A 23,586-nucleotide genomic window follows, 5' to 3' on the forward strand; every position below is an offset into this window, starting at 1 on the left:
TCTTGCTTTCTTTGCTTACGTGTTGTGAACTAAGTATTTTAGTTTGTACTTCTGGACCTGAACTAAATTGATTAACAATTGAATGAATATTTGGAATTCTATTCACAGGAGGAAAGGACATATACCATTTCCATTCAAGCAGTTTGGGCTGTTTGACTGTCATATCTTTGAGAGTATTTAATATGTGTACTGGGATTCAATTTTTTAAATGTAAACCCAAAACTGAAAATGCAGGAATAAGTCCATAACCACAAAAAGATACATGAAAAACATTTATTAAAAATGAATTAAATCTTTAATACATAGTAATTTCTAAGAACTCTAAAATGAATTAGATATAGATTTATCTTACATTCAACGTACATTCATATTTGAGATTTGAGTTGCATTTAGTGTGAAAATATTCATCAGCCATGATACTGTTATCCTTCAAGGATGAGATCAGTAAATGATCATGGACATAAATTTTAAAAGATGTGTCCATTAGCCCCAAAAATTTCAATGGTAGACCAAAAGTTGGTGAGAATGGTCAGCTGCCCATTGTGCACCTGCCAGAACTCCCTTACCACGGAGGTCATTGTGCAGCGTCTAACAGGGGGTCAAGAGACACATTACTTCAACAAAACAACTGAAATAATTATTCATTAAATGTCAGTATTTTTATGGAAGTGTTCATTATTAGATTTGTTTCCTAGGCAGTGACACCTTAATGTTAAATTTAGATTTGTGTTCAAGCAAAAATACTCAAGGATATGAGGCCTCCAAACTACAGTTGCTTTCCTCAATACTGTTTAGCTTAATTGATTTCTTTTTGGGATACCCTCATTGAAGACAAGTAGACATATATTACAAAATGGGTTAGATGGAAAAAAATGAACCCATGAGCATACAATTTCAGCTACTGATGGATGTGCAGTAGCACCCTAAAAAGATATATATCCTTCACTATCTCATCCGTCTGATGATGGAAACACTGTCCTAACAGTCTGCCTGGATGAGGGGTGCAGATAACAATCTGATTTGCTTAGTTCTCTGAATTTAAGGGCCTGGCCAGCAAGCAAATTTTCTTTAATAGTGACTAATTTTTTCATGACCATATATTGATTTTCTATAAAATTATTCTTGACAAACTGGATACAAAGCTAACAAAGTACAAAAGCTATATTAGTGGTGGCATTCATCGGTCTCGAGAGACCATGGATCTGCGCCTGGAGTTTCCAGGGCGCAGGCCTGGGCAGGGTTGTATGGGAGACCAGCAGTTGCCCAAGCTGCAGGCCTTCCCCTCTCCACGCCACCGATGTTGTCCAAGGGAAGGCACTAGGACCCATGCAGCTTGCAGCTGGCATTGGTGACGTCACAGAGCAATGTGTTGTTAAGTGCCTTGCTCAAGGACACAAACACGCTGCCTCAGCTGAGGCTTGAACCAGTGACCTTCAGGTTACTAGTCTGATGCCTTGCCCACTAGGCCACGCGGCAACACAACAAAAGCTATATATATATAAATTACATATACAGCATGAGCTACCTTGCAAAACTGTTTATTAACTTATAACATCATATGTCTTTTAAAATAATTCACCTTTTGAAAGACAAAAGGCAGAATCAGAGAATTAAACTGAACAGCTCAAACATTCTCACTAAACAATGTAACTTTGTAATAAAGTGTTGTATTGTTCATTTATGAAATATTACATTGATCTCTTTGAGGTCTTTTCTATTTGATTGTACAGCTCATAACTAAAACTCTGTAGACTCACATTCAAAAATAATAAAGAGATGAATTTGATCAACATATATTATATACAGCACATTACAATCTTTATAAACTTCCAGTTAGATGCTTACATACATTTGTGTGGAAGTGATTTTATTGTTGCTGAAGAGAAAGAGTATGTACCAGCTGATAAGCGGGTCAATCCAAGATTCCTTTAACCATGGCAGTGAAAACTGCTCTGTTTACAGTATTCTCATTCAATGAAAATGTTTATACCTGTGTTCAATATATTAGATGTATTAGTGAATCTGCAGACATTCAACATTCAGCTGCTATAAATAGATGCCTACCTATACGTCCTTTCTCACACTTCCTCTGCACACACTCTGATGTCTAGAATCTGGAAAGGTATCCATTGGAGAGGTTGAAATGTACTTTGCAATATGCGATATATACATGCAGATGGCTTTGTCCTGTGTCTGGATCCAAGTCTTAGATGTCAAGTAATTTTCATTGTACAGTATTTCAGTCAACATTACTTCTGCCTAGAGATGCTTGAAATAGGCAACTTGATGGAATGCCTGATTGTGAAGAAATGTTGGCCACCTACACAACAATTGATGCTAGCCACTATTTTTCCAGACAGTGTTCTGACTTCCTTGTTTCTTCTTTGTATGCTGCATGATAGAGCTTATACGTTGGACAATCAAGGCCACTGGATCTGAACTCAGAATGTAGAAGACAGAAATCAGTTCAACCCTGACAAATTCATCATCAATAGGTTAAAGAGCAGATAATGGATTCACTGTGAATTATTCCAGGGCCATCTTCAGCCATATGAAGATATATATATATATATATTGTCAATGTTCATAATGGTTCTATTATCTAGAACAGTTAAAGTTCATTTTTGACAATATTTTACAAAATATATGTGGTAACTTTATACAATTGTGGCTTAGATGAAGCTGCTACAGGGTGGCGTCCACTGCCTTCGGTTTGGATTCCTAAACAGGTGGCGCACTGTATCGACTCACGTGGTTGTAATCAGCTGGTGAGTTGCAGTGGTTTTCCTTTGGCTGTGCTTCCTCATTGCTGTAAGGAGCTGTGTCTGTGTCGTCAGAATGGTATCCCGACTGGTAGCCACTCGTCTGGTTAGAGACTTCAGATGACACAGATTCTTTGCTCTTGCTTGGAATTAAGGCACTGTTGATGACAATAGAGCAAATGTTTAAATTCTTCCGGAAATACTGTAGATAGGAAATTGCATTTAATTTTTGTGTGGCAAGTCACTTTGCATGCAGACCAACCTGATGGGATAAAAGAGTCATCTATCTAATGGTCATAAGAGCCATGTGAGTAATGGGTTTAGTGAATATCAAGGATCTGCCTAATCTTGTGTTGCTAAGTGTGAAGCTAGCTTTGTTAATTAAACTATTAAGAAAATTCATATCAGTGATGCTAGTTTCTTTGCTCTAATGCAAATAAGTCATCCAAAGATTTACATTCATATATTTGCTGTTTGTGCGTTTAAACAAATATACAGTGCGCACCTTAATTCTTATTGGCTGCAAATTGTCTAGGTATGCTTAAATGATGCATTATGTTATTGATAAGATATTTGCTAGTCCCTTAGGACCGTGGAAAACATCTTCTTTTAATCGAAGATCCTTGGTGTTCACGACAAAGGTGATGATACCAAAGGGGTTACAAGCACATGTACTATCCTTGATGAAGTGAATTTGTATTGTCTGGGTAGGTGAATGGATGTGGTTTCTGCAGCTTATTAAATAAAACTGGACAATCTAAATGATCACTGGGACATCCTACAATCCAGCAGCATCTACCTCTGGTTTCCACACCTTGCTTCCCACAAGGGCAAACAGTTCACCTGCTCTCTACAGATTGCCTTAGATGTCTACAAAGTGAAACTTAAATTCAAACAACCCAAGAAAGATAAGTTAAATATCCAGTGAAAAGAAAGTATGGAACCAAAACTACAATAGAAATCGATAAAAGGTTCAAAATCATAGCTATTAAACTACTCCAAAATGTCTGACAGCAGAGTTTAGGAATTATTCTGGGGGTTGAACACATTGCTTTTGGTAAGTCTAGACAGGATATAGCAAGCCAAAATAGTTACATTCAAACAAAATTTCAAGGGAAGGAAAACAATTATGGTAGAAGTTATAGAAGGGAAGTTTATTCAACATTGTGATGAATGAGCAGAGCAGTTTCTATAGTAAGTATACCATTAATGTTGACAAGACTGTTGATATCAAAACTAAATCAAGGATCAATAATTGAGACATAGATATAGTACGTCAGAGGAAATGAAGATATAACAAGTGCCACTAGTGAAAAGTACTTCAAAGTTACAAGCATACGTTGCTGAGAGCATGCAGCATTTGAGCAAATGAAATATGTGGATCTTTATAATAGGCAGAAGGCAGGTTCACCGATTGTGGTGGCTGATTATGTTAACAGAATGACCTTGCAAAGAAGAGGCTAGTTGTAACAATTGGTTACGGATTATAAACACGCGTGGTAAAGGAGGGTATGGAATTTCAATTAAGCACAACAATAAATTTTGGCCTGTAGTATTTCTCTGAGCTGTTAAATCATATCTCACTCCACGCAGGGTATATTCTTGCTGAGCCTTATCAAGTGAACTTTGGGGTGGGGAGCAAGGAGTGGCAGAGATGAAATCAGAATGGAAGCTAAGTAGGCATCATGACTCAAGGTGCAAGGAGAAGATGGTAAGTTTGGCTGATGGAAATTATGCTTTGCAACCTCACTGCAACTCAGCGAAGCAAAGATAAGATATCTGAGAGATAGTTGTGTACTAGGAGCATTGGTGCATCTAGGGAGATTTGGCAATGAATTCCACAAAACTTATGTTAACCATTTAGTCCTGGTGAACAAAATCTGACAGAATAGCAAGAAGGACTTTCTGATCAAAGATGTTTCTGAAATAAGTTCGTTAAGTGCTCAAGAGATAACAGATGAAACCAAGTGAGGAGAGAGATGAAGGGCATGTGGAGCCAGGTGGAGGAGATGTTGGTAGACAGTAAAATTATGAAAACAGTGGTGGGTAGCCCATAGGTAGAATCTGATAAGAAGGGAGACGTTTTGCAGGATTTTAAGTAACACACTTAACAGGTCAAGTCTATGAAATATATAGAAGCTTGTTTGTACAAAAATATCACAGTCGTACTGTTTCTAACAAAAAGCTGGTCTAAGATAGAGAAGTATTCTCAAAGTACTAGAAGATACCGATGTTTCTTATGTTTAGTTCATTAAGGGTAGAAGTTAGTCAGTGATATTACCAGATAAACTTAAAAAAAAATTGCTGTCAGCTCATAATGGGCTGATGATTTGCCTTCACTTGATCTTTTTCCTGTTGAAAAATGCTGAAGTTAATTTTAATGGGGGTAGAACTGAAATGAAATTTTAAAAATGAAATTACGGGGTACTCAATGCTTTGTCTATCAGTTTGACCCTCAAGCAGTGGAAGTGAAAATCACCAGTTGCAATCAAAAGTAAACATGGCATAGGCAAGCTCCATCCCCAAAGTCAGTAATACTACCCAAGGGCAAGATCAAGATAAATTTTGGGATCAGTGAGGACCAATATTCTTTAGTGTGTGCAGTCTGTAAAAAAAAATCTCATTTTCAAGTGTATCTAGTGGCAAAATCAATTAAGTCTCTTTGAAGTATCTTCTCTCCAGCTAAAGAAAATATTTTTTTAAAATACCTATCACCTTTACTTATCTTAAACTTACCTAAATGCCATTGACTGACTCTGTCTGGAATCCAATGTCTTAAGTTCCTCTGATGCAAGTATCATGCCACTGTCAGTCTGGTTATCCTAGTTAAAGAGAAGAACTCAATGAAGGCAAGTAATACATTCTTTTGAACTCTTTCCTATAATAGCATACTGTACAATAAGGAACAACCAAATCATTTGTCAAGCCCACTGTTATCATAGATTGGAGAACACCATAATGGTCATTAACTCTATTTCACTAATTAACTACCATTAAATGTATCTTGATTTACAAAGGTAGTTAAGAAAAACCACATATTGCAATGTATTAACATCTCTAGTACAAAATTCTAACGATATTACTATAATTTCCTATTAATTCCCTTGAATATCAGTTCTCCACAGTTTATATTGCTTTGACATTTCAAGCATCAATTTAGGCAGCTTGTTCCACACCCTGTTTAATACAAGTTGTTCAGACAAGATGGTGCACATTCTCCTTGATATATTGGAGTCACTGTGTTGACAACACTGAATGAATGGTGTCAAGTTTGTTCATTTTGAAACTGCCTCTCATTTCAATGTTCAAAATTTAGTTTCAATGTGTCTGCTTAGTTCGGAATGAACTGTTTTATCTTAAGCCACTTAAACAATCAAATGATGGCCTCAATTTTGCACACAGTGTGCTGATGATCTATGAATGAAATTCAGAACTCTCAGATGCACATCCCTGAGTAGCAAAGGTCTCTGTGAGTAAGATGGTCACGCCAGGCAGGCCAAATCAAGCTCCGCTCACAAAGCAGCTAAGACAGTTGGCAAATGCCAAAAGCAGTCTAATTACTTCAAAAGTTTCTAAATACTTCTGATGATCCAAAACAAACATGCAGAAAATGTGATCAGCTGTGAAAGATTAATTAAACTATGGAAATATTGAAAGAACCATTTCAAAAATTAAGAAAAGATTACTTGAAATCTTTAAAACATTCAAACTAACTCAAAATGTGTGATCCTTCATCTTGCATAAATTATCTCTTTTATTGTAATGAAAGGATTAAATCTGTCTTTGCTATCTGACCCAGCAAAGTTTGTTTGAGCAAATTTCCCCACGTGTGTATAATATCTATAGCCAAATGCTCCTGCTCTGACATTTATGAGGTATGTTGGGGCATTTATATTTGCACAATTATACATGGATGTACTAAACTTCCTGATATTTCTGTAAGAAATTACCTACAGTCACATTGGAGACTGCTGGTAGCTCCCTTAAAATAGGACTCAGTTATGGCTGACTGTATTCTGCCTGGAAAAGTAACACTTCATCTATACAGACCTCTTGCACATTGATAGTTGCTTTTTGTACTGTTTCTTCATCAAATGTCTTAACACCTTCCGGTCTGCCTCGATTTTTGCTTCCATTAATGTATCTAAAGAAAAAAGCAGTCATGCCATGCAGCATTAAATAACGATCTCCAAAAGGCTGTAAAGAATGAATCATATCAAAGTGATTGCTTAGGCAATATTCCTCCATAAACTTACTCAAGTAAGGAATGATTTTAGAATCTTGTACTATGGCAAGATATGGAATTCAAAATAATTTTAAAAGAAAATGGATATGACTCTCAATATACAAACACATGGGCCTCAAATTTCTTAAGGTTCTGTCATTTGCTATCCAATGGAACACCAAATCACTTTATGAATCATAAAAGTTTCATGTCATTATATTTGTATGATTATAGGTATTAGTAATTAGTGGAATGCTCATAGAAGAAACCAAAGCAAAATGATTTCACCAATCTATGTGGCTAATACTTGGAAAAAAAAAAGAAAATGTTACTTATCTACAAAACCTATTTGTTACAACATTCCATGGAACGCAGTGGGGTAACTACAGGAAGTCCAGTTATTTAGAACCAGGAATTCCTTAGTTGGAACTTCCTTAGGCCCAGACTCCAGATTATAAAACACCTGAGAGGCACACTAAAGCTGGCCCGCTGGCTTGGCAAGTGTTGAAAGTAGGGTCCATCAGGGGCGGAAAACTATTGGAATTCTTCTATAATGGTGACTGTTTCACGCCTACAGCCCTATTACTAGCCTCCCTCTGTGGCTGGATCCAGTTTCTGCTGCCTTCGTCTAATTTTTGCACAAAGCATCACAGGCATCCACTAGTTGCATTCAAAACCAACAGCTCCACCTGATCTTGAATGCTCCTCTGAGTCGTGGTAAATGTCTCTTTCACTGGTGAAAGGTGGCTGAAGATTTTCCACACCTTGACACTTTATGATATCTGTGCCAAATGTTGAAATGCCTACATAGAGTTGGCGTGGAGTGGGGGAGTTCAGGACCAGAGGGAACAGCCTCAGAATAGAAGGAAGTCCCTTTAGAATGGAGATGAGGAGGAATTTCTTTAGGCAAAGGGTGGTGGATTTGTGGAAGTCATTGCCACATACAGCTATGGTGACCAAGTCATTTGCTATATTTAAAGTGTATGTTCATAGGTTGTTGATTAGTAAGGGTGTTAAAGATTATGGAGAGAAGGCAAGAGAATGGAGTTTAGAGGGAAAACTGATCAGCCGTGACTGAATCGCTGAGCAGTCCTGATAGACTGAATGGCCTAATCATGCTCCCATGACATTTGAGTAGTCATCTCATACTTCTGAAATTTTTTGAGTATTCATTTTGTAGATTTTTTTATTAGCTATACCAGTGAAATATTTTATTATTTATTGCCAGCTATAGTGACAAAATTGTCATCTGGTGCATGGCTTTATTTCTCTGACACTTTCAAGTTTAAATTTTATCCACTGCTAGATTTTTCTGACAAGCTTCCAATTCATTGTCACACCCCTGCAAGTTTGAAGTCTAATTGTCTGCTCTAGCTGAAGGCCAGAAGAAGCAGCTGAGCAATATTTCCTTTTATTTCCCTCTGTTCATTCACCTCTTATTCCTCTGCACTACCCTGAGGATTGGTAGGATGTCCATTAGGGTAATTACCGTATTCTGGCCGTGTTGTCATAATGAAACTTTGAATCACTCCCTTCCTCTTCCTCTGTACAGGAAGTAGGTGAAGTTGGCAGAGAGAGTCCAGAATCATCTTCTATAGTCAGTGACATATTAAGTGGAATATAATCCTTGCCATCCTGAGAAATGCAAAATATTTATCTAATTATTACTTATGCTGCTTCAAGAAAAATACTTTGAAACACATTTACATTTTGACAAAGCCCAGCTTTACCTGTTGAGCATTCGTCTGGAGTAAGTTCCCCAAGTGTTCTACTAATTCAGAAAAGATTGGTCTCATTTTGTAGTCTCCGTGCCAACAATCCAACATTGTATGATAACTGACAAGAGAGAACGATTGTCGCGTTCAAAGATTAAATAAATAAAACTTGAAGCAATTAATTTGAAGCGGAATTTTCACTTTATATGTTTTGGGTACGCATATGCAAACACACATGCCCGCAGGTAGAAAAAGACAAGAAACTGAAAAATAATAGAAGCTGTTTGAGGTGTCAGCCTGGATTTCGTACTGTAGTTAAAAGCATGTGGGTTTGTGTGACCTATATTAATACTGAGGGAGTGCCAGTTTAGGTTTAAACTTCTCAGATGAAAAGTTTCAAAATTTAAATGTGACACTAAAGAATTTGCTAACATGGTCCACTAGTATTTAATGTTTAACACCAAGGATTTCCTCAAACACTCATTGGTTCCAATAATCTCATGAGCAAGATCATACAGTTCATATTGTCTGACCATAGCACCCACTAGGACAGCAACATGCTGTGTTAAAATTCTTAATTGCTTAGTAATGACATATTTTATAAATTATAGTTAACAACCCAAAGAATAATATATGGATTTCCTCTAACATAAAGGCAGTTGCAATTTGGAAGTATTTGACTGTAAATGTGGGGAAGACAAATTCAGTAATAACTTTTAGAAGGGTATTACATATGTACTTAGAGGAAGAGTCTGCAAGGCCAGAATCAAAAGCAGGCACAAGCAAAAATAGAAAAAAAATATTTCCTTCTGTTTTCACCCAATTTTATGAAGAAAATAGTCATGGGAGAATAAATGGTCTTGCAGTTTTCTTATGTATACAAATTTCTGAATTGTTTGCCTGCCTGTAAGGAGATGAATCTCAAAGTTGTATACAATATACATAGTTTAAATATAAAAGTACTTTGTATTTTCCAAGCATTACATTCTATGAAAGGTATTTTATGTGGCATGGAAACTGAATTACATTTCTGTTGTTGCATATTGAGGACATCGCATTCGAGTCCCTTCCTTGAGTCGCTGACAAAACTCTTCATCAATCTGAACACCAGGATATGGAGAGGCACCTGGGAAGTGATTAGAAAAGGGTAAAAACATTGCAGTTATCTGGGAGCTTCACTTCACCTTTTATCAAATCACCCACCAAACAATTTTCTGGCTATTCATTATCAAGGTAACTGAAGATACGTACCTAATGAAAATATTTCCCAAAGTAGAATTCCAAAAGACCAGACATCACTTTGTGTTGTATAAATTTTGTCAAAGATGGTCTCTGGCGCCATCCATTTAAGCGGAAGCAGTGCCTAGAAAAAAATACATTTTAATATACAATACAAACATTTAGCTTTATATATAATTGTGCGACTCAAGGATGTACACTGGATTCCAGCTAACTGGGAAATCGGTTAATTGGAACAGCCACTTCTTTGGGATAACACTTAAAGAATTTGGGACACTGTCACTTAATTGGGGCAGGAGACTGTTACTGAACAGGTTTTAACTAGTGTCAGTCACATGCACTTTCGTTAGACACTACACCGTTCTTAGAGCAAACAGTTTTTATATAGCATCAGTTAAGTCTATTTGTGTTTAAAGAAATAAGGATTTTTGTCACTAATAGTTGAAAAAAACCAGTAAGACAATTCAGAACTGTTTTGCTGACTACAAGTTTGAGCATTCAGGCTTGGAGATACCAGAAACAGCCGGGAGTGAAAATGAAGTAATGTCATTGTTACAGCAAGTTAAGAATTTGAAGATATCAACAATTTGAATGTTACCATGAAAATAAAGATTTGGAGGATGTATTCATTGAAAGCACTGAAGGCAGTGCATTATCTGCACTAGGTGTCTGCACTGAGTTTGTTCATTTACAGTCCATCAAAAGAACATGGCAATGAACACTGGACAAATTCCTCCATTGATAACTATTAAGAACTACTACACAGTTTTATACTACTGTAATAGTGTCGGTAGTGTTCTAATTTGTTCAGTATTTTCAGCTTTTAATAATTTTTTAACTATTTCCACAAAACTTCAGCTGGCTGGGGCACCACTTAATTGGCCAAAATGTACTGATACCAACATCTCCCAATTAACTGGAATCCACTGTATTCTCTTACTTCATAAATGAAAGGCCACAAGATTTAGACACAAATATGTAACATACACAAAGATAATCAATAAATACAAGCAATTTATTTGTTTTTTTCTTTTGACCTGCTATGTATGGGTCAGAGGTTCTGCATTAGCATTTCCAAGAACAATCACAATAAAATATACTTCTCTCTGCCGAAGGGAGAATACATGGTACATTCATGGGCAAATATCCTTGTGCTAAATTTAGAACTAAAATTTCATAAACCATTACAAAGCTTGAGTTTTCTTTAAGTATTCTCTTGGATTTCGCAATGTTGGTTACTGTCTTTGTAGTCAATGGGATAGAATTTAGTTAGACTACAAGACATGGGAGCAGAATTAGGCCATTCGACCCATCAAGTCTGCTCTGTCATTTTACCATGACTGATGCAAATTTCCACCTCAGCCCCAAACTCCTGTCTTCTCCCTGTATCCCTTCATGCCTTGACTAATCTATCAACCTCTGCCTTAAATACACATAAAGACTTGGCATCCATAGCGGCCTGTGGCAATGAATTCCACAAATTTACATATCTCTGGCTAAAGAAATTCCTCTTCATCTCCATTCTGACAGGACTCCCCTCTATTCCGAGGCTGTGTCCTCTGGTCTTAGACTCCCCCACCATAGGAAACATCCTCTCCACATCTACTCCATTGAGGCCTTTCAACATTTGATAGCTTTCATTAGGGTCACCCCTCATTCTTCTAAATTTTAGTGGGTACAGGCCCAAAGACGTAAAACACTCTTCATATGATAAGCCTTTCAATCCCAGAATCATTTTCTTGAACCTACTTTGAGCCTCTCCAATGTCAGAACATCATTTCTTAGTTAAGAAGCCTAAAACCGTTTAGAATATTCCAAGTGAGGCCTCACTGGTGCTTCATAAAGTCTCAAGATTACATACTTGCTTTTACATTCTAGCCCTCTTGAAGTTAGTGCTAGCATCACATTTACCTTCCTCACCAAAGACTCAACCTGCAAACAAAACTTTACAAGAACTCCCAAGTCCCTTTGCACCTCATCTTTTTGAATTTTCTCTCCATTTAGAATATTTTCTAAATGTCTTCCAAAGTGGATGACCCTTCCTGATACTGTGTTCCATCTGTCACTTCTTTGTTCGTACTCCGAGTCTGTCTAAGCCTCTGTCCTTCTGTAGCCTCCCAACTTTCTCACTGCCTGTCCCTCCACCTATCTTCATTTCATCTGAAAACTTTGCAACAAAGCATTCAATTCCATCATTCAAGTCATTGGCATATTTCTCAGCACATAGAAGGCAACGGAGGGATCTTTCCCATTTCAGATTTTCCTCCATTTATTTCAATGGAACTTAAATCAGTCCAGCTCCATTATCATTCAATATCTTAATTTCAACATCTGAGCCCATGATTCACTTTCTGCAGGTTATTGATTAGGAGATTCAAAGCAAATTGATCTGCATGTACTCACATCTCCTTTCCTGACATAATCCGGGTCCTTATAAACGTCTCGAGCCAAACCAAAGTCACATATCTTCACCACATTGTTTTCTGACAAGAGTACATTACGTGCAGCCAGATCCCTATGGATGCACTGAAAAGAGAAAACAGAAAATTATTATTGCAGTTACTTTATTTTATCTTTTTCTTTCAAAATGCATTACTGGATAGATCACATCCTCACATGATACACTGGCAACACATTGTGATTTACATGAGATATGAAAATACCCATAGATGATCACAGATGTACAGTATTTTAGGCAGGAGTCATAGATCCTTTAATTGAAGACAAAGTACCTGATAATAGGTAATAGGTACATAGATAGGAAAGGTTTAGAGGAATTTGGGTCAAACACAGGTAACTGGGATTAGTTTAGATAAGAATCTTGGTTGGTGTAGACCAATTGGGTTGAAGGACCTGTTTCTAAGCTGTATAACTCTGTAACTCTAATAGGTAGATGAGGAAAAGTGTGTGCAACTGGCTGTAGTAAATCTAAGGTAGTAACTGCCTTAATTCTCCCTGCATTTTCATTTCCCATAAATGCAAAATAGAATGCTTATTTACTCTCACCCATTGTCCAAGTTAGAATGTATTCCAGTGTATTTAAGAGAAGCTGACGAGGGTATGTTTCAAAAAGAATATATTTTCAAAATGACTGCATAATTTATGATGTCACATTATTTAGTGATATGTTTAAGATAAAGGTCTCTGCTTAAGATAAAGGTCCGGTCCCTCACCTTGCGTGAGGCCAGGAACTCCATCCCCCTGGCTGTCTGGAAGCTGTAGGAGATAAGGTCCTCCAGTGTCAAACAGTTCTTGTAGAAGTCATCTGCAGCTGTGAAAAGCAAAACGTGTGGAAATACAGAGCTCAGCCAAAGGCATCGGTCACATTTCAGAGTACATTTACTTGCATCTTTTATTACATATTGCAAATCTTCCTTTGTTTTTCACCCCAACATTAGTCCCTACTGGACAACTGATCTATCCAAAATCATGGAAAGAAACAGTTAAATGTGGAATTAAAACATTTTCATTCTTTACCATATTACTCAATTATCCACCAATGATAGCTGTGGAAAGTCAGTGACGTTTGTCATCACATTACCTTCCTCCTCTTCCACATCACTCAGTGATTTGTCTTCTGCAAAGCCAGAACTGGTAGAGCTCTCACTACTTGCAATGCTGTCCAAGCGCCGTTTAAACTCACTGTCCACCTCACCAGGATCCTTCTCTTTAATCTGTTTTAACCTCATTGCTTTATTCTACAGTAATAGAAAAACAAAACCACAAGTAACATTTAATTATATGAAAATATTATGAACAGTAGAGTTGTACAATATATCAGACATGTGATTACATCATCAATTTAGGTGAGTTCCCAGCAGAGTTGATGAGCTCTGATGAACCTGTTCATATAATGAACAGGGAATTTTATGGGGAAATTGAAATGGATTCTGCACAAGCTATTTGTTCTGCTGTCCCGGAACATCACACAGAGACATTACTGATAATACTTTCTGTAAATTTCAGCAGCTGAAATCAACTTTTATGGTGGTGTTAGCAACTTGTCATAATTGTTTTTGTGTCCATAGAATAATAATTTCAATTTCATTGTTTAAGATGACTCATCCACACAGGATTTCTTTTGGCATGGTTTTCATTTTATTAATGCAATAGGTTCAGATGAGGGTCTGAAAGACAGACTTGTGTGGAAACACCTTCCTCTTGTATTCTTCTCTTACTGTTTTCAATGGGACACTGCCAAATGGATTGTTTTACTCTAAATTAATAGCTTGTTAGATTTATATAATAGGCTTCTCTCTTCAAACTTTGCACACCCCATTGCTCATTCTTATTATTAAATCAGACAATGAGACCGGTGTATAATTAGCTTGCATTTATATTGCACCTTGGAAAGCAGGTCAAAGTGGCCGAAGTTCTGAAAGAAGGTGTTTGAAACTGAAAAATTAACCCTCTTCCTCTCTCTCTGTGGTCATTGCCTGTATCTATTGTGTATTGCCAAAATTTTCTTTTTCATTTTGAAGACCTAAGTCACCTTAAAGCAGTAAAAAAAAGGTGAACAAAAGAAGTTTAAGCCTCTGAATGTAGGGCCTTGGCACCTGACCCAGCAATGTCAATTATGGGTTCACAAGAATTCAAGAAAAGGAGGTGCACAGAAATCTTAGAGGAGACGGTAACAGCAGTGGAATACAAGAATGAGAATTTCACTTTCAATATTCAGTAAAATGAAAAGTCTAATATAATTATAGATTGAGTAAGTATATCTTTTATTTGGATCATTATTTGACAGATGCTTCAGCATCCACCCCATTGTAGAGTATCATCAGCAAATCTTATCAACTCAGACTGTTTTAGTCAATTCTAGATCATTTATACAGGTCAAAAGTAAGAGGCAAGTATGATTACCACAGAGTATGTTTATTCAAAACAAGCTCACTCTCCAATTATTAGTTATTGTTACTTATGATACTTTTTATTCTCCAAGACCATGCCTTAATACTTCATTGTGCACTGAACACTTCATTTCTTCATTTGCAGACCACAGTCAGTTCAAATTGGCAACAACATCTCCTCCACATTCACCATCAGCACAGATGCATCACCAGGCTGTGTGCTTAGCCCCCAGCTCTACTCACTTTATACTCCTGACTGTGAGGCTGAGCACAGCTCCAAAGCCATAGTTAAGCTTACCGATGACACCACTGTCATCGTCCGAATCAAAGGTGGTGATGAATCAGCATATGGGAGGGGGATTAAAAATCTGGCTGAGTGGTTTCACAACAACAACCTCTCACTCAAGGTCAGCAAGATCAAGGAGCTGATTATTGACTTCAAGCGGAGGAAACCAGAGATCCATGAGGCAATCCTCATTGGGGAATCAGAGGTGCAAATGGTCAGCAACTTCACATTCCTTGTGTTATCATCTCAGACAACCTGTCCTGGGTCCAGCACATAAATACCATTATAAAGAAAGCATGAGAGCACCTTTATTTTCTGAGAAGTTTGCATAAATTTGGCATGTCATTTAAAACTCAGACAAACTTCTATAGATATGCAGTGGAGAGTATATTGACCGGTTGCAGCACAGCTTGCTAAGAAAATACCAATGCTCTTGAATGAAAAAGCCTACAAAAATTAGTGATACAGCCCCAGTCCATCATGGGTAAAGCCCTCCCCACCACTGAGCACATCTGCATAGAGCACTGTCACAGGAAAGCAGCATCCATCTTCAAGGGAGCCCCCATCCAGGCCATGCTCGCTTCTCTTGGATGCCATCAGGAAGAAGGTACAGGAGCCTCAGGAGCACCAGGTTCAGGCACAGTTACTACCCCTCAACCATCAGGCTCTTAACCAAGAGGGGATAACTTCACTCAGACCAACACTGAACTGAGCACAAGCTATGGACTCATGTTTAAGGACTCTTCATCGCGTTCTCGATATTTATTGCTGATTTATTAATTATTATTCTTTTTCCATTTCTACAGTTTGTTGTCTTTTGCACACTAATTACTTGTCCATTTTGTTGTGAGCAGTCTTCCACTGATTCTATTGTGTTTCTTAATATTTATTGTGAATGCCTGCAAGCAAATGAATCAGTGTTGCTTATGGGTACAAATATGTGCTTTGATAATAAATTCACTTTGAAGTTTGAGCCTTTTAAAGGATTTCAAACAGGATTACAGCCTCATGGTTACCTAGCAGACTTGTAGAGTACTGGTGGTCGATGTGCTATACACACAATTGAGTGGGATCCAGGATCAGTAGACTTAATGGGCTGAATGGCCTAAACCTGCTCCTATGTCTTATGGTCTTGTGTATCAAATGACTTCTTTCTTTCTTCTACTGAACAATGCTGTTTGTGTGAGGCAAAAGGATATCAAATTCAGTTTTCCCTTAAATAATCTTACACAAAGTTCTAAGGAGTATGGTTAAGCAGGACAAAACAGTTTTGAAACTGCGATCGATAATCACTGATTTACTTTCCCACCAGCAGTCTTAAAGAAGATTTAAGGACAAGTCTGCTATATGATTTCCTCCTCTGTGCAACAATCCCTTGGTGAAGACAAAAGAACTGTCCAGTTCAACTTAATTACAATATGGAAGAGATTAAGAGTTAAGTAGGGCTCTGGTATGAGAGAGAGAAATTATCACAGGGCCACTTTTGTTTTATGGTAGATGTAATGGAAAATAAAATCTAGGGTACATATGGGGAATAAAATTACAGAATATGAAAACCATATGAAAAATATTTTCTCCAGTCAGTACATGAACCATAAATTCAAGAGGTGAATGCCATTTACTCAATAATCGGTTCTTACTGCACCAGTAAAAACCTATATTTCACATCTGAATCTGGTTGCCTGGATTAAGCCAGTCAGTGAGGATTTAAATATCAACATAAAGGTCTGGTTCACTCAGTGACAATCCCGTCTCTGAACAAAAAGATGTGGGTTTGCAATGTAGAGTCTTGAGTAACTTTTCAGAGCCAATATGTAATTCAATGGAACAGAAAGGGTACTGCATTCTGTCCTGTCATTTGGATGAGATGCCTTCAATAAGTGTAATAGATATCATGATTACAGCACTGGAAATAGGTGACTGGTTATCTAATGTGGGCAATTTCTATCATGTTTTCCCACATTACCCCAATGGATACTCTGTAAGTATGATTGATTGGCCATGAGGCATTCTGAGACCATGAGAAACTAAGTACATGTACGTTCATTCAATTAATCTCAAATTTTTGTGAATGAGTGAATTGATTTCTCATAGAAAACTTCCTAGAACAGCAAATATAAAAAGGAGTATAAATCTACCTTGTAAGGAACATAGTCATTCCTCTTGCTTCTCAAGTAATTTGACAGGTTACCATACTTGCAATATTCAACAATCACCATCAGTGGACCTGTAGAGAGGAGAGTAGCAGTAACAATATGAAATACAGGATAGAATTGCACAATAACAATAGACATTCTATTCCATCATGCAACACAACACAAATCCAGCCAAACAGTAATATTCCAAGTCCAGTTTAAAATCTATGAAAGAATATTAAATGAAGCAACAATTCATATGAAATTATTAATTTATTGCTGGTTGTCATTGACCAACGCTTTACTAGAATGAAGTTTCAACGTATTTACTTTTTGTTTGCTGATGCTATCTAACCTAAAATATTGAACACTGTCAAGATAAGTATTATCTGACACAGAGGTATGATAAGGGGCACAGGCGAGACAAAAGTATCTCATCTTCTTTCTTAGGAAGGAGGTGCTAAAGACAAGGGGGTATAGACTTAAGATCAGAGGTGAGAGATTTATAAAGGACATCAAAGGCAGCTTCTTAACACAAAGGCTGGTGCCTATTTGGAATGAGCTGTCAGAAATAGTGGTTGAACATTAGCAATATTTAAAAGCCATCTGGATAAGTACTAGTTATGAGAGGTTTGGAGGGCCATAGGCCAAAAGTGGACCAGCTCTCTGAACAACACCGTTAGTACTGATGAGTTGGGCTGAGGGGCCGATTTTAATGCCGTAAACCTATGATAAAGATAATTCTCTTCTCCAATGAACAGGGGAAGTTAAGCAGAGATTTAATGATGGGCTGAAAGTTTTGAAGGGTTTGTCATAGTATAAATTGTTCCAACTGGCAGGCAATTAAACAACCAGTTGGCTTAGATTCAAAATAATTGGAATAAAATCTACAGGGGAGATGACAAGAGTTTTTTGTACTCAGTAAGCTGCACAATCAGAAACATTCTGGCTGAATTTATGCTGGAAGCACATTCAATGATTATTTTCAAAAAAGATTAGCATGATTTATTTGTAATATTTAAATATCAATAATTTCATCACACATATTCATGATGTAAGTAGCATGTGGTGGTTTGAAAAATGTATGCCCCATTTCTGAAGGTTAACAATCTGTACTTTAAAGAAAAGAAACTACCTGCAATGTTGTGGGGAATGGCTGGGGCAGTGGGTCTAAGCATTTGTTTCTAGGAGCTACTATAGGCATGATAGACCAAAGAACCCTTTGAAGATAGAACATAAGATATTACAGCACAGTACAGGCACTTGGGTCCATGAGGCTGTGCCAGCATCTTAAGCTCCTCTAATATCAATCTAACCCTTCCATCAGCCAGTCCATGATGGAGAATCAAAGGTAGACAAGGACAGCAACTTTAAATTCCTTGGTGTTATCATTTCAGAGGGCCCGTCCTGGGCACAGCATGTAAGTGCAATTACAAAGAAAGCACGGAAGCACCTCTACTTCCTTCAGAGTGTACGGAGATCAGAACGTCATCTAAGACTTTGACAAACTTCTACAGATGTGTAGTCGAGAGTATATTGACTGGTTGATTACCTCACAGCCTGGTATAAAAACACCAACATGCTTGAACAGAAAATCCTACAAAAAGTAGTGGATACGGCCCAGACCATCACGGGTAAAAAGTTCCCCACCATTGAGAACATCTACATGAAACACTGTTGCAGGCATTCAGCATCCACCATCGTGGACTCTCCCACCTCCACCACCAATGCTCCTTTCTTTCTGCTGCTATCAGGAAGAAGGTACAAGGGCCTCAGGGCTCATACCAACAGGCTTGGAAACACTTACTATTCTTCTACCATTAAGTTCTTGAACCAAAGGGGATAACTTCATTCAATTTCACTTGCCCCTTCATTGAAATGGTCCCATTACCAATTGACTCACTTACAAGGGCTCTTCATCTTCTGTTCTCGATATTTATTGCTTATTTATTTATTATTATTATAATTATTATTATTATTTCTCTTTGTATTTGCACAGTTGTTTGTCTTTTGTACTCTAGTTGAACACTCAAGTTGGGTGATCTTTTATTGATTCTGTTATGGTTATTATTCTATGGATTTATTGCATATTCCCACAAGAAAACTAATCTCAGGGTTGTATATGGTCACATATACGTACTTTAATAATAAATTTACTTTTAACTTCCACAGGTGGATATGTAAGGTGATCCAACACTACATAGAAAATACTGTAGATATTATTAAGATAGATTAGCTGCTATGATTTATTTATTTATGCTTCATAAGAAAGAACCATAAACAACCTACAATGCCAGAGCGATTTGTCCATGGTGACAGAGCACTGACTCACCTCCCACTTTTGTGCAGGCTCCCAGCAGATTCACTACGTTGAGGTGATGGCCAATGTGAATAAGAATCTTCAGTTCAGACATCAATGCCCTTTGTTCACCGAATGTTGCCCCTTCTAAAACAGTAGTCAGATAAATGAATATTTCCATCTCTGATGCATTGCAGATGATATGCATCCTTCATCAGAGATATGTATGCATTGGCTTTTACAGGTAATGACATACTTCTACAAACTTGAGCAATTAACATGAGTAGAAGTTTAAGAACAATGCCATAATCTTTGATAGTTACAAAGCTGTAGAGTGTTAACTCTGTGTGCAATCTACTGAATTTTACTCATGATAATTGTTCCCCCTTTTGAGATTCCCAAGTAAACCACATGTCATTTTTTATTTTATTATGAAGATTCATTATATATCTTTGAAGCAATTATGATAAGCATCTAGATGTGTGCTCAATTGTTTAAACACACTATATACCAGCCAGTCTTGGACTGGTTGATTATAAAGAATTATAGTGCAGGCAAACAACATTGTTGAAGATTCAAAGAAAGTTAGCGATCAAGTACATGACAGATTACTCAGAAGTTACTATTTGATACTTTGCTGTGACTGTCCTACAGTTATAAACTCTAGCCTTGTTATCTGCACACCAAAATCTTTATCTTAAAGTCTAAGAACTGTGAATTTGAAATAAAATCAGAGAATACCAGAAATACAGCAAATTGGGCAGCTTCTGTGGAAAGTGTGTCAATTAAAATTTAACTGTTGGGGTCTAGGCTGGTCCCCTTTATGAACACATTCATTTGCCTGGTTGAACATTGTTCTCTCATTCAAAAACTTCTTCAACTGCACTCACTTTCTCCAGATCAAAGTACTTCTTGGGGCACTCATATGGACCTAGACCTCACCTGCTTTTCAGTGGAACAGTGTTTTTCAGCCCTTCACAGACTCAGTCCATTAATTCTTTCTCCAGTACCTCAATGACTGTACAGGGCTGCTTCCCACACTCACATAGAACTAATGTTTTTATCACTTTTTCTATCACTTTCTACCTTCACATCGTACATGCTCTACCTTCATCTCATTACTAGGCTAGTTCCAAGCATCCCGTGAATCCTGCTTCCTTTAAGGATTCCATTCTATTTTTCCACTTCTTTCCATCCCTACATTTGCTCCAATTTCACACTGACGTGTTTTTCATCTCCCTAAGTCATTGCTTTCCACATTAGTATAGTGGCAGAGGATGTCAGCACATCTCATCTAGTCCTTTGGCCATTGCTCTCAACACTCTTCTCCTGACCTTCTACCCTGACGGCCTCCACAAATTCAACAGATCAGCCTTAGCAATTTCCACCAGCTCAATAATATTTTTCCACCAGACACCTACTCACCCCACCCCGCAGCATGTTGAAGGATTACCCCTTCGTAATTCATTAATCTATTCTCCACCACTCTTTGCTTTGTTGCACTTTCTCCTGCAACCGCAGGAGCTGCAGGCTTTGCCTTTTCTCCTCTTCCTTTCCTGCCATCAGGTAAAACAAAGACTCACTTGTATTTCTTCTAATCTAGTACAGATTGATGTTATAATGCAGCCTCCTCAACATTATTTATTTTTGCACTATTTATTTATTGTTATAATTTATAGGTTTATGTCTTTACACTGTACTGTAGATGCAAAACAATAAATTTGACATCATATATCAGTGACAGTAAATCTGATTCTGATTCATCCTTCTACATTTCCATCTGTGGCTTCCAACACTATTACAACAAGGCTAAACAACATCTCATTGATCAAATAGTCACATTGAAGCCTTCAATACTTTGTACTGAATTCCATAACTTCTCATCTATTATTTCTGTCTGTCATCATTTCGGCACGGTTACTATTTTTCTTATTTGTGTAGTCTGGCCCGCTGGACATACTCGATTGACTTACTGTCAGCATACATTGCATCCAACAAATCATAATCTGATCTCAACCTTGTTTTCAGACTACAGGCCATGTACTGCAGATGGAAAAAAATGTGCTACACAACATACAGTGAGTTAGTCGGTGTTGATGTACAATCAACACAAATACCTCGAATGCAACATCCATTTTGAGACTTTTTTCTGTTTTTTAAAACTTTAACTGGAAGGATCTTGAACTTTTCTAAAACTTCGATTTATATATCAATAGTAGCTTAAACTCTATCATGCTTGTGCTCATTTGGATTCAGAACTGGCCTGCCCACAGAAGGCAGAGGGTGGTAGCAGATGGAGCACAGTCAGCCTGGTGGCCCGTGACCAGGGATCTGCTCTCGGACATCTGCTCTTTTGTAATTTTTATTAATGACTTGGACAAGTAAGTTTTGTAGATGACACAATGGTTGGTAGTGTTGTGGATGGTGTAGAAGAGTGTCGTAGGTTCCAACAGGACAATGATAGCACGCAGAGCTGGACTGGGAATGGTAGATGGAGCTGAATCTGGAAAAGGGCGAAGTGATTAACTTTGGAAGGTCGAACTTGCAGGCAGAGTACAGGGTTAATGGCAGGGTTCTGTACAGTTTAAAGGAACAAAGGGATGTTGCGGTCCACATCCATTGATACATCACTGTTGCAGCACAAGTTGATAGGGTGGACTAAGAAGGTGTTATCTTTCATTAGTCAGGGTATCGAGTTCAAGAGCCAGGAGGTAATATTGCAGCTCTACAAATTACACTTGAGATATTGTGTTCACTTCCGGTTGCCTCATTATAGGAAGGATATGGAAGCTTTAGAGAGGGTGCAGTGGAGATTCTCTTTGGAGCAAAGGAGGATGAGAGATGACTTGATAGAGGTGTGCAAGATGATAAGAAGGATAGAGAGAGTGGACAGCTAGAGACTATTGCCCAAGGCAGAAATGACTAATACAAAGGGGCATAAGTTTACGGTGTTTGGGGGAAGTATGGGAAGCATGTCAGAGGTAGGTGCTTTACACAGAGATGGGTATGTGGTGAATGCTGGTAGAGGCAAATGCATCAGGGACATTTAATAGACTCTCATGTAGGACCTCGAATGAAAGAAAAATGGAGGGCTATGTGGGAGGAAAGGGTTAAATTGATCCAAGTAGATTAAAAGATGGACAAAACAAAGGGTCTGTATTGTTCTATGCTCATTTCCTACAGTAAGTTGTGATCAGTATCTGGAAATTTGTGCTCCAGTGTTCATCCAAAAACACTCCGGTAGTGAAGTGCAGTCCTCAACATAGAGAAATTCTATGTGGCATCTAAGAATGTGAATAAAAATCTGCACCACCCGCATTATGCCATCCTCTCACAGCTACCCTTGGGTGGGAGGTGCAGAAGGTTATAATCTCCCACCCCCAGTTACAAAAACAGCTAATATCATTCAACAATTTGGTTTTGGGATCAACTAGCATAATTCAAAATCATGAAAGTTTAGCATCACCTTGACCATTTGGATCAATTTGTAATAAAACAGATGTTCTGTTCAATTTGTATTCATTCTTATAATGATTGTTCTTAATTTTGGTTTAATTTATATATTTTTTTCTTGTGAAGCATGGATTTCACTGACAATTTCCCATAAAATCCTAGTCAACATAAGGCAACATTCATTATTGTGTTATTGTTGAATTTCTATGTTTTCTTAACATTATGGAATAATTGTTATGAATTCACACACTCAATACTAAACTTTAGGAATACAGAATATATATTAAGGATTCAAATACAAAGGTCCAGCATAAATTATGAGATTTTAATGAGTAGGAAGTCTTCAAGTGTCTGATGAATTCTCCCCTAATGTTGCACATATGCAAGGAAAGAACATTGTGAAGGAATTTACTTAGTTTTATAGAACTTATAAATCTGTATTCACACAACACTTGGATTCTTGTCTGCATCCATTATCAGAGGGATGTGGAGACTGTGGAAAGGGTGCAGAAGAGGGTGCCTGGATTTGAAGGCATGAGCTATAAGGAAATGTTGGACAAAATTGTGTTGTTCTCTCTCGAGCAGTGGAGCTTGAGGGGACAGATGATAGAGATTTTTTTAA

The 23,586-nt window shown here is 37.6% G+C and overlaps 1 protein-coding gene across 3 annotated transcripts in view; it reads right to left on the minus strand.

Annotated features, from left to right (window-relative positions):
• Window positions 1-265: 265 nt before the first annotated feature.
• Window positions 266-23,586, minus strand: part of kdr (kinase insert domain receptor (a type III receptor tyrosine kinase)) — a 73,702-nt gene continuing 50,381 nt past the window's right edge. For all 3 annotated transcript variants that reach the window (XM_059989219.1, XM_059989218.1, XM_059989217.1), the window contains exons 19-30: window positions 19,545-19,658; window positions 17,216-17,304; window positions 13,483-13,639; window positions 13,115-13,212; window positions 12,345-12,467; window positions 9,954-10,065; window positions 9,729-9,828; window positions 8,718-8,823; window positions 8,477-8,622; window positions 6,813-6,906; window positions 5,499-5,584; window positions 266-2,920 (exon numbers count right to left, since the gene is read on the minus strand). In XM_059989219.1, coding sequence (XP_059845202.1) covers window positions 2,722-2,920; window positions 5,499-5,584; window positions 6,813-6,906; window positions 8,477-8,622; window positions 8,718-8,823; window positions 9,729-9,828; window positions 9,954-10,065; window positions 12,345-12,467; window positions 13,115-13,212; window positions 13,483-13,639; window positions 17,216-17,304; window positions 19,545-19,658 — 1,424 coding nt within the window. In that variant the 3' untranslated portion in view covers window positions 266-2,721. The remainder of the gene's footprint in view (window positions 2,921-5,498; window positions 5,585-6,812; window positions 6,907-8,476; window positions 8,623-8,717; window positions 8,824-9,728; window positions 9,829-9,953; window positions 10,066-12,344; window positions 12,468-13,114; window positions 13,213-13,482; window positions 13,640-17,215; window positions 17,305-19,544; window positions 19,659-23,586) is intronic.

This window comes from Hypanus sabinus, chromosome 14, assembly GCF_030144855.1.
Source record: "Hypanus sabinus isolate sHypSab1 chromosome 14, sHypSab1.hap1, whole genome shotgun sequence".
Taxonomy (NCBI): Eukaryota; Metazoa; Chordata; class Chondrichthyes; order Myliobatiformes; family Dasyatidae; genus Hypanus; species Hypanus sabinus.